This window comes from Protomyctophum bolini (assembly GCF_963924005.1).
Source record: "Protomyctophum bolini genome assembly, chromosome: 12".
Classification (NCBI taxonomy): Eukaryota; Metazoa; Chordata; class Actinopteri; order Myctophiformes; family Myctophidae; genus Protomyctophum; species Protomyctophum bolini.
Genome location: NC_137873.1, coordinates 9,993,013 through 10,006,162, shown reverse-complemented (window position 1 = coordinate 10,006,162; position 13,150 = coordinate 9,993,013). Strand labels below are relative to the sequence as shown.

The 13,150-nt window shown below is 42.8% G+C and overlaps 3 protein-coding genes across 6 annotated transcripts in view; 2 read left to right on the top strand and 1 right to left on the bottom strand.

Annotated features, from left to right (window-relative positions):
* The window catches only part of LOC308326448 (uncharacterized protein), a 10,797-nt gene extending 8,117 nt beyond the window's left edge, over window positions 1-2,680 (bottom strand). For both annotated transcript variants that reach the window (XM_080779335.1, XM_080779336.1), the window contains exons 1-4: window positions 2,655-2,680; window positions 1,833-2,059; window positions 1,385-1,487; window positions 650-794 (exon numbers count right to left, since the gene is read on the bottom strand). In XM_080779335.1, the coding sequence (XP_080635461.1) occupies window positions 650-794; window positions 1,385-1,487; window positions 1,833-1,923 (339 nt within the window). In that variant the 5' untranslated portion in view covers window positions 1,924-2,059; window positions 2,655-2,680. The remainder of the gene's footprint in view (window positions 1-649; window positions 795-1,384; window positions 1,488-1,832; window positions 2,060-2,654) is intronic.
* Window positions 2,681-4,393: 1,713 nt separating this feature from the next.
* Window positions 4,394-9,720, top strand: LOC308325927 (uncharacterized protein). 3 transcript variants are annotated; one of them, XM_080778702.1, is made up of 4 exons: window positions 4,394-4,805; window positions 4,954-5,090; window positions 5,906-6,011; window positions 6,284-9,720. In XM_080778702.1, the coding sequence occupies exons 1-4, from the start codon at window positions 4,592-4,594 to the stop codon at window positions 7,282-7,284; spliced, it is 1,458 nt and encodes a 485-aa protein (XP_080634828.1). In that variant the 5' UTR covers window positions 4,394-4,591; the 3' UTR covers window positions 7,285-9,720. The 3 variants fall into 3 exon arrangements, with proteins under 3 accessions (XP_080634828.1, XP_080634829.1, XP_080634830.1); XM_080778703.1 differs by having other exon boundaries at window positions 4,610-4,805; window positions 5,913-6,011; XM_080778704.1 differs by lacking the exon at window positions 4,394-4,805 and having other exon boundaries at window positions 4,852-5,090; window positions 5,913-6,011.
* Window positions 9,721-9,851: 131 nt separating this feature from the next.
* LOC308325928 (uncharacterized protein) lies at window positions 9,852-13,014 on the top strand. The gene is made up of 2 exons (XM_080778705.1): window positions 9,852-10,389; window positions 11,508-13,014. The coding sequence occupies exons 1-2, from the start codon at window positions 10,005-10,007 to the stop codon at window positions 12,578-12,580; spliced, it is 1,458 nt and encodes a 485-aa protein (XP_080634831.1). The 5' UTR covers window positions 9,852-10,004; the 3' UTR covers window positions 12,581-13,014.
* Window positions 13,015-13,150: the final 136 nt, after the last annotated feature.

The window sequence follows — 13,150 nt, the reverse complement described above, 5'->3', positions numbered from 1 at the left end:
CCAAAACAAAACCCAAAAGAAAACCATTTATATATTTTAAAAAAAGGATTATGAGATATCTTGTGTGCAAAGTTGACATTTTGGCCTCAAGGTGGTACTAGAAGAAAAGTCCTGCACAAGAGTTAGAGTTCTACCTCCAGGGAGTTTAATAGAGTTAGAGTTAGAGTTAGAGTTAGAGTTAGAGTTAGAGTTCGAGTTCTACCTCCAGGGAGTTTAATTGCAATATATAGCCGTTAATAATTTGAGATATCTGGACATTTTGGCCTGAGGGTGGTAGGCTACTAGTGGAAAGCCCATGGGGGGTTCATTCTTGCTGGCACATTAAGTTTCATGGAAATCTGCCCAGATGCTGTAAATGCAATTTAGATTTTTTTTAAACTTCAATAACTTTAAGTCCTAGGCCTATATTCTTAGTCATATACAACAAACAGCAGAACATAGACAATATAGACATAGACAATCTGCAAGCTCACAACACATGTGTGATGTGACTGTGAGCTGTTTTGGAAAATCTTCAAAGTGTCTCTTTTTAAAATATGTTCACCTATGAAATGTCCATAATAGGGTACCAAGTAGAAAGTGGTTAACTTTGCTGTGACTTTGATGACATGGCCACTGTCTCTGAGAAAAGATGGAAAGAGTTACTCACAGCAAACTTGTCATAGAGCTGATATGTGAGCAGGGGGTTGGGCAGCTCTCTGAAGTATGCCTTGCACAGAGAACTAACACAGTGTATGTCCTGCAGGTACAGCTCCTTGTAGAGATCTGGGCTCGCTTCACTGTCAAACTCACTCCTGGACAGGCAGAAAAGCTTATGGTTAAAAATGCACATGCATGCACTCATTCGCTCGCACGTACACACGTACACACACACACACACACACACACACACACACACACACACACACACACACACAGGCAAACAAATAAATACAATAATTTGTCATCATACAGTAGCTAGGCTATAGCTCTGTCGGGCAGAAACCTCATATGTCCAAAACTGTTACTTTTCATAATTAAAACTCAAAAGTAGTTTTGTGTGACACTGTAGTATGATGAAGTGAGGCATTCATTTGTGTGTGTGTGTGTGTGTGTGTGTGTGTGTGTGTGTGTGTGTGTGTGTGTTGGGGGGGGGGGGGGGGGGGTAAGAAGTAGAAGTAAGAAGTAAGAACAGCAATAACATATAGCAAGTAGCAACATAGGTTTTTCAGAAAGCTGTTTTAGAAGACATTTGTAGAATCGGCCTCATAATGGGTTTTTATAGTAAATACTACAGTTGCACACACACACACACACACACACACACACACACACACACACACACACACACACACACACACACACACACACACACACACACACACACACACACACAGTATTTCACCTTAATTTCTGTATGTTGGATGACACCCCAGACAACCTATATATTCCATCCACAATTCCATGCTCTTCAATAAACTCACAGCAGCTCTGCAGAACCGGTGGAACTAAGGAAGAATAAGCCAAATGCAGTTTGGTTATTGACTAAAACAACTAGTATACTATTGTAACTATTACCGAGACCTTTACTAAAAAATTGTACAACTAGTGTGGACAATTTAGAGGATGTAATCATTTATATCTCCTATGATTTCCTCCAATGCAGATGCATGCATATTTTATCTGAAGATAATATAACATTCACATTGGATGATTATCTATATTCCCAAGAATGGATTAGATTATTATTTGTTTGAATGTTTATAATTTAATGATATTGTCAGAGACAGACCGGACCAGTCGACCAGAACAGAATGTACAGTATCATTATGGAATGCAAGTCATTGACTTACTCTCTTGACCGCAAGCAGTCAGATGCTCCACCAGATCACAACCAAACACCACCTTCTCCTTGTTCGCCACTTTTCTCCGGACTCTCCGCATCTTCTTCCCTTCGACAGAGCACAGCTCACATCCAGACTGGCCTGTTCTGTTCAGAAGTGGTGCTTGTTTGTTTGTTGGATGTATTATGTGTAGTGCAGTGTCAGGGCATACTGCCACTTGTGTCTTGCAGACAACCCTGCGAGGTTGAATAAAGAAGTTAAGTTCACGTGTACCAATGTCAGAACACACTCAGCAGTCCAAAATGAAACTGTGCTACTGAATCCACCGCATAACTGTCACTCTACACTTCCCCCCCCCCCCCATGTCCTCGTTTTATTTTCAATAATCAGGCCACACCCTTACTCTTAGTTCTCATATTTTACTGGAGTAATTATTGAATCTTATCAACTCTGAACTCAGTCATTGCCGTGTTTGCTTCTGAACTGGTGGTACCTCACACACCTCAGCTCAGGCCTTGTGCCTGTAGTGTGGAGCCCATAAGCTACTGTTGCTCACTTGTCTTGCTTGCCTGCCTGTCACGGCCATTGTAGGTTTTCTGACAGTATAGCGGAAGTAAAGTATTCTCTCTACGCCTGTGACTCCAAGCCTAGAAAATACAGTCTCATCTGTTGGAGGTACAGCCTAACCCCACCTATCCATCTCTCTAACACCTGCATCCACATCCCTCAGTCCACCATCCCTCGTTCTCTACCTCATGTTAGTGACAAGGTTCAACATGGAAATATAAGAACAATTAGCTTTTAAATGAAAGAGAATGCGAATGTTCCTACCTTCACTCTGAGCACGGGGACACAAGTAGCAGCAGAAAATGGTGACGCAAGAAAACCACTAAACTTCCCCTGTTGACTTCCTGAGTGTCTCTCTTGCTGTTTTCTCTTTTTCTGTGTGGCTCATATTGCTGCATGCATGTATTGAACTGCAGAATCAGTTCAATTAATCTATATGACCCATCTATTATATTTGATGCTGTGCAGGACCTTGTCTGCCTGTTAAAGACTCTGGGTAAAAAATATATAGGGCCTATATCCTTTAGGTTTTCTGTAGGCTATTGTGTATACAATGTTATTTTTTAACTTTGGTCATTTTAAGTGCCTATCTTCCTTGCATTCATTCATTTGTTCACACATTCATGCATTCACAAGAGACTGGTAAATTATGAATGCAATATTATAAGTTAATTTGTCACTTACACACAATAGGTTTGTCCAGTTCCTAGGTTATTACGTGTCTATACCCATTAATTTGTCTTTACTATATATAAAAGAAAAACGTGTCTTTTAAAATCTCATTAAACCTGACCTTAGTAACATAGTTGTTCAGAGGGATGAGAGTAAAGGCAGCTACATGTATACCATTTAGAAATCTAACTTAGCTAAGGTTGGGGCCCTGTGGATTGTGGGGGAATTGACTGATTGATTTAATACTTTATTAACACTGTAATAGCAAATAGCACAGTGGTATTTAATTTCTGCTTTTCTAGTACCATGCAGTTACAAATTTCAGACAGCACGTGCCGTTTTATGTGCATTCCACATTTTTGTAGCCTAGCAGTAGAACGAATCTAACCTGATCTTTGTGCCTAATCTGGGTTGAACAAGATCAATGGAACTCCCTCTGATGTTGTGCCTGTGTCTTTCACGTTATTGAAGTAGTCTGACAAATATAATGGTATCCCTGCTCCCTTGAGTATGTTGAAGACCAGGCCCATTGCAAGTTGCTGTACTCTGTCCTCTGAGTCTACCCTGAGCCACCCCACCCTAATGAGCAATGGTTAAGTGAATTCTAGACCTGTGTGAGGCCAAGTTCCTGTTTGTTTGAAGAGGTCACTCTGAGCCTCTGTGGTGCAGGGGTGCTAGAGTACCATGATGAGGCGCATGCATAGTCTAAATGACATTGGATGAGTGCTCCAGTCTAGCTAGTGTCCTTAGAGTATTCCTATACTGACCACGAGGAGATCCTGCTCAAGTCTTGTTCTGTGGTTGAGTTTCCTGATTACTTTTGTTGCCATTTTTTCACTAGAAAGGTATGTAATTTCGTCTTACCTTGTTATACCTTATTACCTTTTTATAGGGAGAGAAGACGGTGCATATTGTGTTTGCAGAACTTGATGGGAATAAGTAGTTAAACTCTCAATGCTGTACATCTCTGAAAAAGGTGGACCCTGTTATATAAACAACTTAAAACAAGTGTAAATGCAGTAAGAGTTTTTGTATTGACTTGTGCTTTCATTTGAAATTCTGCATACTGTGAAAAAAAAATGTCAATCAATCAATCAATGGGAAAACATGATATCAATCAACAAGAGAGGGGCCACTGGCCCCAAAAATCTTAGCACTAGACTTAGCCCTTCATTGCGGGGTAATTTCTTCTTGAGCCAGTGAGGGGCAGCAACGCACCAATGTAGCGCCTAGCCAGAAGCTCGGGTCATCGACTCATCGATCGTGCTCGTTTTGTGCCGCGGGTGTTGTCCAACATTTACGGTATGAGACGTCACGTTGTGCGTCGGAAGGAGAATTTCGTAGTGCCATACAAATTCTGTGAGAGAAAAAAAACAGAGGCACACAGTGACAACAGCAAATACAAAGCGTTACCTCGAACTCTAGATATTTATTGCAGCATTGTTTCATTATTTCAGTTTGTTGTTGCTGTTATTATCATTATTAATCCGGCGAGTTTTGCATAGAGACGAAACAATCCTTTTGTCAAGATGGAGAACGGCGGCTTCCAGACGCAGTTGGTGTCCATCATGGAGAGCTTAGCCAAGGCAGCCCTGGCGGAGATCAACAGACGTGTGGACGACAGCTGTGCTGTTCTGCGTCTGGAGATCACTGCGAGTCAACGAGACATTGATCTTCTGAAGAACAAATGTGCATCTATGGAGGGAGAGCTGAAGAGAACACGGATGAGGACCAGGAAGAAGTGTAAATTGAGTGGCCTTATTTATTAGCAATTAGCATCCAGATGTGCTGCTATAATGCCAGTAACGTTAGTTGCGTGTGTCGTGGACTAGTTGTGCTGGTGGTGGTAAGGTAAGCAGTCCCTTAAACAGTTCTAATGTATTTCCTGCAGGTTTTTATCCTCCAACAGCAGTGGTACGATGCCCTCCACTGGTGAAGGTAATGTTGAACCAGGAAGAGATGGACTCCACGCCCCCGGCCTGGGACAGACCAATGGTGGCTGCAGAAGAGATTATGCAACCCCCTCAGGTAATTCATGATTCCCCCCCCCCCCCCCCCACACACACACACACACACACACACACACACACACACACACACACACATTAATATACATTACCACAAACTGTGCAACACACAGTACAATTCTTAGTGTGGCGACCCACAGGTTTGCACAGCCTTCTTCAGATTTATATTAACACTGGGGATTTTGTGTAAATATGTTGATTGCTATGAGTTGACAGATTTTGCAGTAGGGAACCAAGGCTTGATGTACGGTATATGACTGGTATGACTGACTGGATATGACGCTAATATGATTGCTTCCAATCCAACCCTTGATGCTGAGTGTTTACACTTGCATTGCTTTTGAAAATTACGTCATATGGCAGCCAAGGCTTTTTAAAGTTTGTTTAGAGCACTTATGACGTAAACGGAATGGCAGCCAAGTCTATGGACTTAATGCTTGTTTAGGGCACCAGTAAAACAAACATTGACGACGTCGACGTGAGACATGTGGCCAATATAAATAAATTTTGCAACACATTGCATTCATTTCTCGTAAAGGAGGATGGTGTCAGACTGCAACAGCACTACACAATAAGGAAATTTATTCAGGGACGATCAGCCACAGTGGGTGCCCCTCACTTCACACAAGTGTGATTTATTTTATAGTCTAAACAGGCCAGGGGCCCCGGGCCACTACATTAATGAAAATGTTAATTCGTAGGAATTTCCAATAACTTTTCAATCCATTATCGGTAAACATTTTAATACTTCAATTTTCAATACTTTTTATAATCAGCACTTGAACGTGTGGTTTAATACATGGCCCCCTGCTGCAGTGTGTAGAACTCTTACTGGAACAAGCTGGTGAAACTGGACCCATCGTAATCAAAGAGGAAACCGCAGATGAGGATGTGTGGAAGATCGACTCGCACGACAACATAGGTGGGTGAAACAAAGCGTGCACACAATTTTTCTTTGTTATAAACGCCACTGGTATGTGCAAATGAACATGCAACTTATGAAGAAAGTAATGCAATATGACTATCATTTACCAGTATAAAGTAAGTTATGGAACTACACATGCCATTATGTGCAAACTTCTAACACACACACACAATAATATCTAGCGCACTTGCCTATGCACTAACCAAATCAGACAGTACTATGAATCTATGATTGACTGTTTCCTCATTTATGTTTCTTTGTTTTTGAAGCTGGTCCAACACCGTGCTTTGAAGACACGCATCCTACCGGGACTGACGTCTTTGCACAGCACTACGCCTCAGTCGAAAACCCGGCCAACGCTGGATCGCAACTTTCCTCGGCAGCAGGTCTCAACTCCTTCCCAGAGCAGCAACCTGGTGGACTCCAAGATGATGGAGTGGAACTCATAGTGAAGCACGAGAAGGAAGATGTGGAGCAAGGCAAGAGCACCGCCCTGGTGGACTCTGACCACACGTTTGTCCTGGAGGAAGCGGACAGGCAGCTGTGGTCCGCTGATCCTGGCAGAGACACGGGTGAACCAACTTTCTTGTACGGTACTGAACATTATCAACAAAGTTCCTCGCTCTTCGCTTGTCAAAGTGGCCTGCCTATGACTCACTCTATACCTGAAGATATAGGGTCGCCTCTTCATTCAGCGTGGAAATCACTTTCACCCGTGGTCAATGCAGTGCGGATGAAGAGACGCGCCAGAACATTTGGTCATAAGAGACCACAGACAATTCATATACCACAGGAGGGTCAAGGCACGTTAGCGCAAATTAACTCCACCACCAGTGGCAGTAGCTTGATTCCACAGTCGGTGCAAAATCAGTACACAAACTCAGGACCTGACAGTGACATGAGAAATCAGAACGAGGGTTTGATGGTGCCAACCCTCTCAGCCTCACCATACTCTGGCTATAGTCGTGCTTTCAGCCTGGGCAGGAGGATGAGGACGCCGTGGAGATCGGGCGTGGGGGAGAAGCGGTTCAGCTGTACGTACTGCACAAAGAGCTTCATGAGGTTCAGCCAGCTCAAAGAGCACCTGAGAAGCCACACGGGGGAGAAGCCCTTCAGCTGTCTCCAGTGTGGCAGGAGTTTCACCAAGCAGTGCAATCTCATCAGACACGCGGTGGTTCACAGCGGCGAGAAGCCCTACGAATGTGCACTGTGTGGGAAGTGCTTTACCCAGCGGTCCAGCCTGAAATCCCACCAGAAAACGGCACACTGAGCTTTACGCAGTGTTAACCGTACATGTTACGGTTAGTCCCCACATAGCCAGACGGTCATAGGTCTACTGACACATCTGATGGCATCAAAATTCAATGTATCGGCTAAAACTAGGGATGAACGACAATTGGAAAAATGTGCTTGCAAATCTATTTATATTTTTGCAATATGCATTTCAATACAAAGAAATATAGTTTAGTCCCCTTTTTAGTTGTTGTCGACGTAATTGTCACTGTACATTTACACTGAGAGAGAGACAAGTCTGTTCAATACTGGTACTCTACATCAGTGGTTGCCAAACTTTTTAGCTCCTAAAGGAGACCCAAAATAGATTTTGTTTTCCCCAGGACCCAAAACTAGTGAGAATAGTAAATCTACAGGCTCACAATGCAGATTGGCTATTCTTAAATTAAATTTGTGTAATTTATGGAATTAAGTAATTATCAATGTGCCACATGACACCGCTGTGAATGCAAGATATGCTTGCAAGACCAGTTACCAAGATTTCATGTTATCAGATGGACTGTTTAATACAGATTAATCATATTAAATGTGAAGCTTAATTTGAGTTATTTTTAAATCAAGAATAAAAGTGTTTTAGTACAATGTGCCTGGCCCAACTTTGCCTTAGGGGTAGGGTTACTATAAAAGTTAATGTAATTACACATTTTTTATGTTGATGCTGAAACACTATATTGTGCAGAACTAGCTAAAATTGGTGGAAACAATTTGGAAATGTAAAAAGTAATTTAAGCAGAATAAATGCAGACTTTGGAGTGGTCATATTGAGTCAGTTCAAAGTACAGCGTGTAGGTTTGTTAGTGGCTGTTTTAGCCTCTGCATTGAATTTAGTTTCTCCGTCCAAAGTCACCAATAGGCAGAGATCTCTGCTCATCTGGCTATGCGAGAGACACTGTTACGGCAGGCGTTGACACTAAGGCTTGCCCACCTGCCCCTAGAAGGTCAATAAAACCTTTGGGCAGGTGGAGTTGGCTTTCAGGTTGCCCGACCGGGCAAGTACTTGTTTGAGAGGGGACTCGATTTCTGTCTAAATGCCTGAACGTGGCCAGAGCTCTCTGTCTTCTGGTCTGTGGAATGTGAAATAAGAGCACTGTTTACCTTAGCTCTGGCCCATAGCCTTACTGCTCTTGCTGCCGTTGCATTAAGGCTATGGAACTGATTGGCTTCCTGCCTCGCATGAAATGCAGACTAGCCTCTCTGTAGCGAAAATAAAAACAATGTTTTACCTACTCACCAATACAAAGACGGGTTGTGTAATTAGAAAGCCTACTTTCCTTAGTGGGATTTTGTTTTCACCGGAAAAATAAATACATTTAGTTACTCCACTGCGCCAATCTACCAATATTGCCAAGAGAAAACCCTCAGAGAAGATTTTTCCTTCGGGTGAAAAAAAACCCTTTCTGGCCAAAAAGTGCATTTATATGTGTATATATAATAATATAAATATATATATGTGGTGGGGGGCTCAGAGTGTCCACTAAGGAATGTAAGGCTTTCTAATTACACAACCTGTCTTTGTATTGGTGAGTAGGTAAAACATTATTTTTTATTTTCGCTACAGAGGAGAGGCTGGTCTGCATTTATGCGAGCCCCGGAAGTCGACAGTAACATAGCTCTAAATGCGATGGCATTAGAGCTATGGACCAGAGCTATGTTTACCTATAATGTTCTGTTTTCACTGTTGCTACACTTAAAAATATAAAATAACAAGTGTGAACCCATAGTCATATTCATAGCTATTTAATTATTTAGCATAAAAATGTAGGTTTGACATTTATCGCACAGCCCCAGAAAGTAAAAAAGTGTTAAATTGAACGGTAATTCAAAGTTTACCTATCATTTTATAATGAACGATTTACTTTTTGGGCAAGCAGGCATGACCTTTGGGCAAGTGAACATACATGATCTGTACTTGCCCGATGGGCAAGTGCCTCTGAGCCCTTAGTGTCAACCCCTGCACTGTTATGGTAATGGTAGAAAACAGCAAATGTGTACAATGTACATGGACTGGTGAGTATTTACATCAACCTGTGTGGTGTGTATTTTTACCCAGTCAGCACAGCAGTGTCTGCATTGCTTCTTGCCCACTTTGACCATGTGCTACTCGTTAAATCAATTACAAGTTGGTTTAAATTAGTCCGACCATTTTATTTTTTAAGTGTTTAAGTTTTTTTAATTGTGTTTTAGTTTGTGATATGAATTTACAGTTACTGTACAGTCTTCAGTATATTTATTTTATGGCCATGAATGAGGTTGTTGTTAAAAACGTAGTCCTGTAGATGGTGCTGTTTATGCTCTGACGGCCACACAACGTAGTATAAAATACAATAATACGATACGAGATTAATTATATATATATATGTGCCACGATGTGAGAAGAGTCCAGTGTATACTTATTTATTCTTATGGCGGTGGAACCATGACTAATTCCATGTTTTATTGTAATCAATAAATTCTTAAAACTCAAAACTATGCTCTTGCTGTCATGTGTTGGTCCTTGACGAACACCGTAGCCGCGTATCAGCTGACTCCACAGCGTTTCCTGTTTGTGTTGTTTACACGGAAACGTTAGCAGGAATGTCTAAATAATACATCCAAAAAGATGCTTTCGGGTTCATCTTCGCGGAATAGAATGTGGCTTTAAACGTGTGCGTCGCGCTGGTATAACTGTTTTAAACGAAGACCGTGTCGGGAAAGAAGATGCTCGTCGTCGGGGAGAACATGGCGGCGGACTGTGTGGCTTTCCAGAGCAAATTAACGTCCATCATGGACGTGGTGGTGAAGGCGGCCGTGCTGGAGATCACCAAGCTGTGGGGCGACGAGGTCGCCTCCGTCACGCTGGAGGTGAGGCGGAAAGATGGCGAGATCGAGGCGTTGAAACGCAAACTGGTGTCCATGGAACATGAAAGGCAGCAGCAGACCGACGCCGTGTCCTCCAAAGAACAACCACCACCACTAGCTCTGGTCCATAGCTCTAATGCGTTAGAGCTATGGAACAGAGCTACACCACCACCAAGGATTTCCTCCTCGACATTTCCAATTCCGAGACCAGATCAACCAAATAAGCTGCTCCTCCCCACCGCTGGTATGTCTAGGACAGGACAGTGGTTCTCAACCTTTTCATCCCGTGACTCCCCCAAATAATATTTGAACTCAGCTCCATAATGGAACCTCAACCCCGCTATGTAGCTGAGATAGCGCAGGGAGAGGTTCCATACTGGGGGACCCCACCACTCTGACCACAGACCAGCACTTTACTTGTAATGTAGCAGTTGAGGAATTACATTTAGTGAATGTTCCACAGATAAGTGCGCTGTGAGCTTGTAGATCGGCTATTTTAGTATTTTCACAATTTTTGCCTCTATATTATTTGACAATAGGGCCAATGATTGACATAGTTAAGTTTGATTTACTTTTCAGTAATGGTCTTTGTTTTTATTGCCACTTCACTGTCATCTGGGGACCCACAGGTTGAGAACCACTGCTTTAGGAAACTGTAACAAGGCTAGAAAAGTTGTATTAGTATTCGATTTAAGTATATTCACAGTACTATAGAGAGATGTTAACAGCCAGAATGGCATTGACTATTTTCTCCCCCCTATTGATTTCTACACAAAAAATGTGCTTACGTATATTATGTTGTAATTGTAATGTGCATAGTCTGGTCATATGTAAATAAATATGCATGTAATGTGCAGCTTTATGTATAATGTGCATATTAAGGCCTCTATGTTCTCCACCTTGGGGTTAGGTAAGCGGTTGACTTAGAACCTGGGGAACAGGTTCTCACATCCATGTAAATGGGCCAGAAGCAAAGTGAGAAATAAAGCTCATAATTACCCATGATTACAAATTTGGTTTGCTTTAAGCCACCCCTCCATCTCTAGTTAACTCTAGAGATAGAGTTAATGTTAAATTTGAAGGTCAAATAGTTGGTCTCTCTTACTTCGGTAGGGAGACTATTCCAGTGTGATGGGAGGTTCTAACAGAGAAGACTGTTTTACCTAACACACTACATCTGGATGGTACATCGCAGTCCCCTCTGGTAGTTGCTCTGTCATGACTGTCACCACATTCCCTTCGATCTATGAACTGTTTCAGTGAGGCATTTGCAAAATGTTTAAAGCTATAAAAAATTAAATAAATTGTACTCACGTTTTGCTTGCATCATACCGTGTTGACATGAACCTGCCGTCTTCACAGGGACTTTAATGGAATGTGTCCAAACCAAATCATCCGAGGAGAGTGCCAGAGAGAAGGCTGCTCCTGTGAATAGAAGTCCTTCCCTGCTTACAACACAGAGGGAGAAATATGTTGTGCACAAGCAGTTCAGACGTGAACACAGCGAGGACGATGGTGGCAGTGGCAGAGATGCTCATGAGTTCATAGTCAAACTGAAAGAAGAGAAGGAAGAGGATGACGTCCAGATTGTCGAACAGCTGGAAGAACCCAGACAACACAACGCAGAGGATGGACCGGAGCAGCAGGTGGCAGAGTTGAACCGACAGCCCTCCAGCGGTGTGGAGGAACGAGACAAGCGCCATTGGACGTCGGTTTCTGTAGGGGACAGCGACGAGAGCGAGGACTCCGACTGCTTTTATGGACCCGAGCCACCGTATCCACAAAACCTGGACAAGGAAATCCTGTTCATTCAAAATGCATTGGACCATCTCGAGGGTAATCCATCACAAATGGAGTACATCGACACATTGATGAGGGAGGGCGGGACGGTACAAAACGCAGAGAGCGAACAGAGGGCAGGCGTGAATTCAGGACAGGCACAGCCAGGGCAGCCCAAGGAGCAGACGAGAGTGACTATCAGATACCCATCAGAGAGACGCATCCCAGGTGACATGCTACACACCAACAGTACCACCTTCCCCTTTCACATAAACAGGGACAACATAACACTGAAAACGTTGATGGGCTCTCCCCGCGTCAGGGAGAGATGGTACATTTGCCCGTTCTGTGGCAAGAGCTTTGACCGTGTGAGCCACCTGGAGATTCACCAGCGGATCCACACCGGGGAGAAGCCGTACACGTGTAACACTTGCGGGAAGTGTTTTTCTCAGAGGAGCAACCTACGCACACACCAGCGAACTCACAAAGACGCCATGCCTCAACAACCTTTACAAATCGAGACAAACACTTTCAGACATGTTTTCTCCGTTAGACAGCCCTCCCCCTATCCACAAGGAGAAGTGCAACAAAGTATTATGGGAATTGTAGACCAGGAAGGAAGTGAGCCCAGTGTCCATGACATCACGGACACTTGAAATACTAAAATCACATACAAACCCCAGGAAAGTCATTCAAATAAGATCTGGTTGCAAAAGTGTCCCTTTAACGGATATTAATGGACTCATGCTATTCCATCAACAATCCCAGGATCGTTGGTGCATAATGTTAGTCCGACGTCCCAATAATCTGACACCCATAAATCAGACTACCCAATATTCCGGCTGTAGAGCCCCATACTAACCCCATCCCCAAAAACCACAGGTGAGTCGTAGTCTGACTAACGTGTGCCCCCTGGATCGTTGACATGTATTGTTTTTAAAGAAAAGTCAGGAGAAATAACCAATATCAATAACCTCTTAAGTGCAGTCACTATTACTCTACCATATACTGTGTGAACTTGAACTAAGTGTGTGCGACTAAGTAGCCTTTATTTACAACTCTAACTGCACTGACCTATTGCTGTTCTTCACCAGTAGCCTGTGAATTATCTAGTATTGTCTCTGTCCCTGGAACTGGACTGGTACTTTTTTTTTCCTTTTTCCCAACTCACAAGTCCCATTAACTACTAAGAAGTTAACTAGTTACATACATTAAAAGGTTGCTGG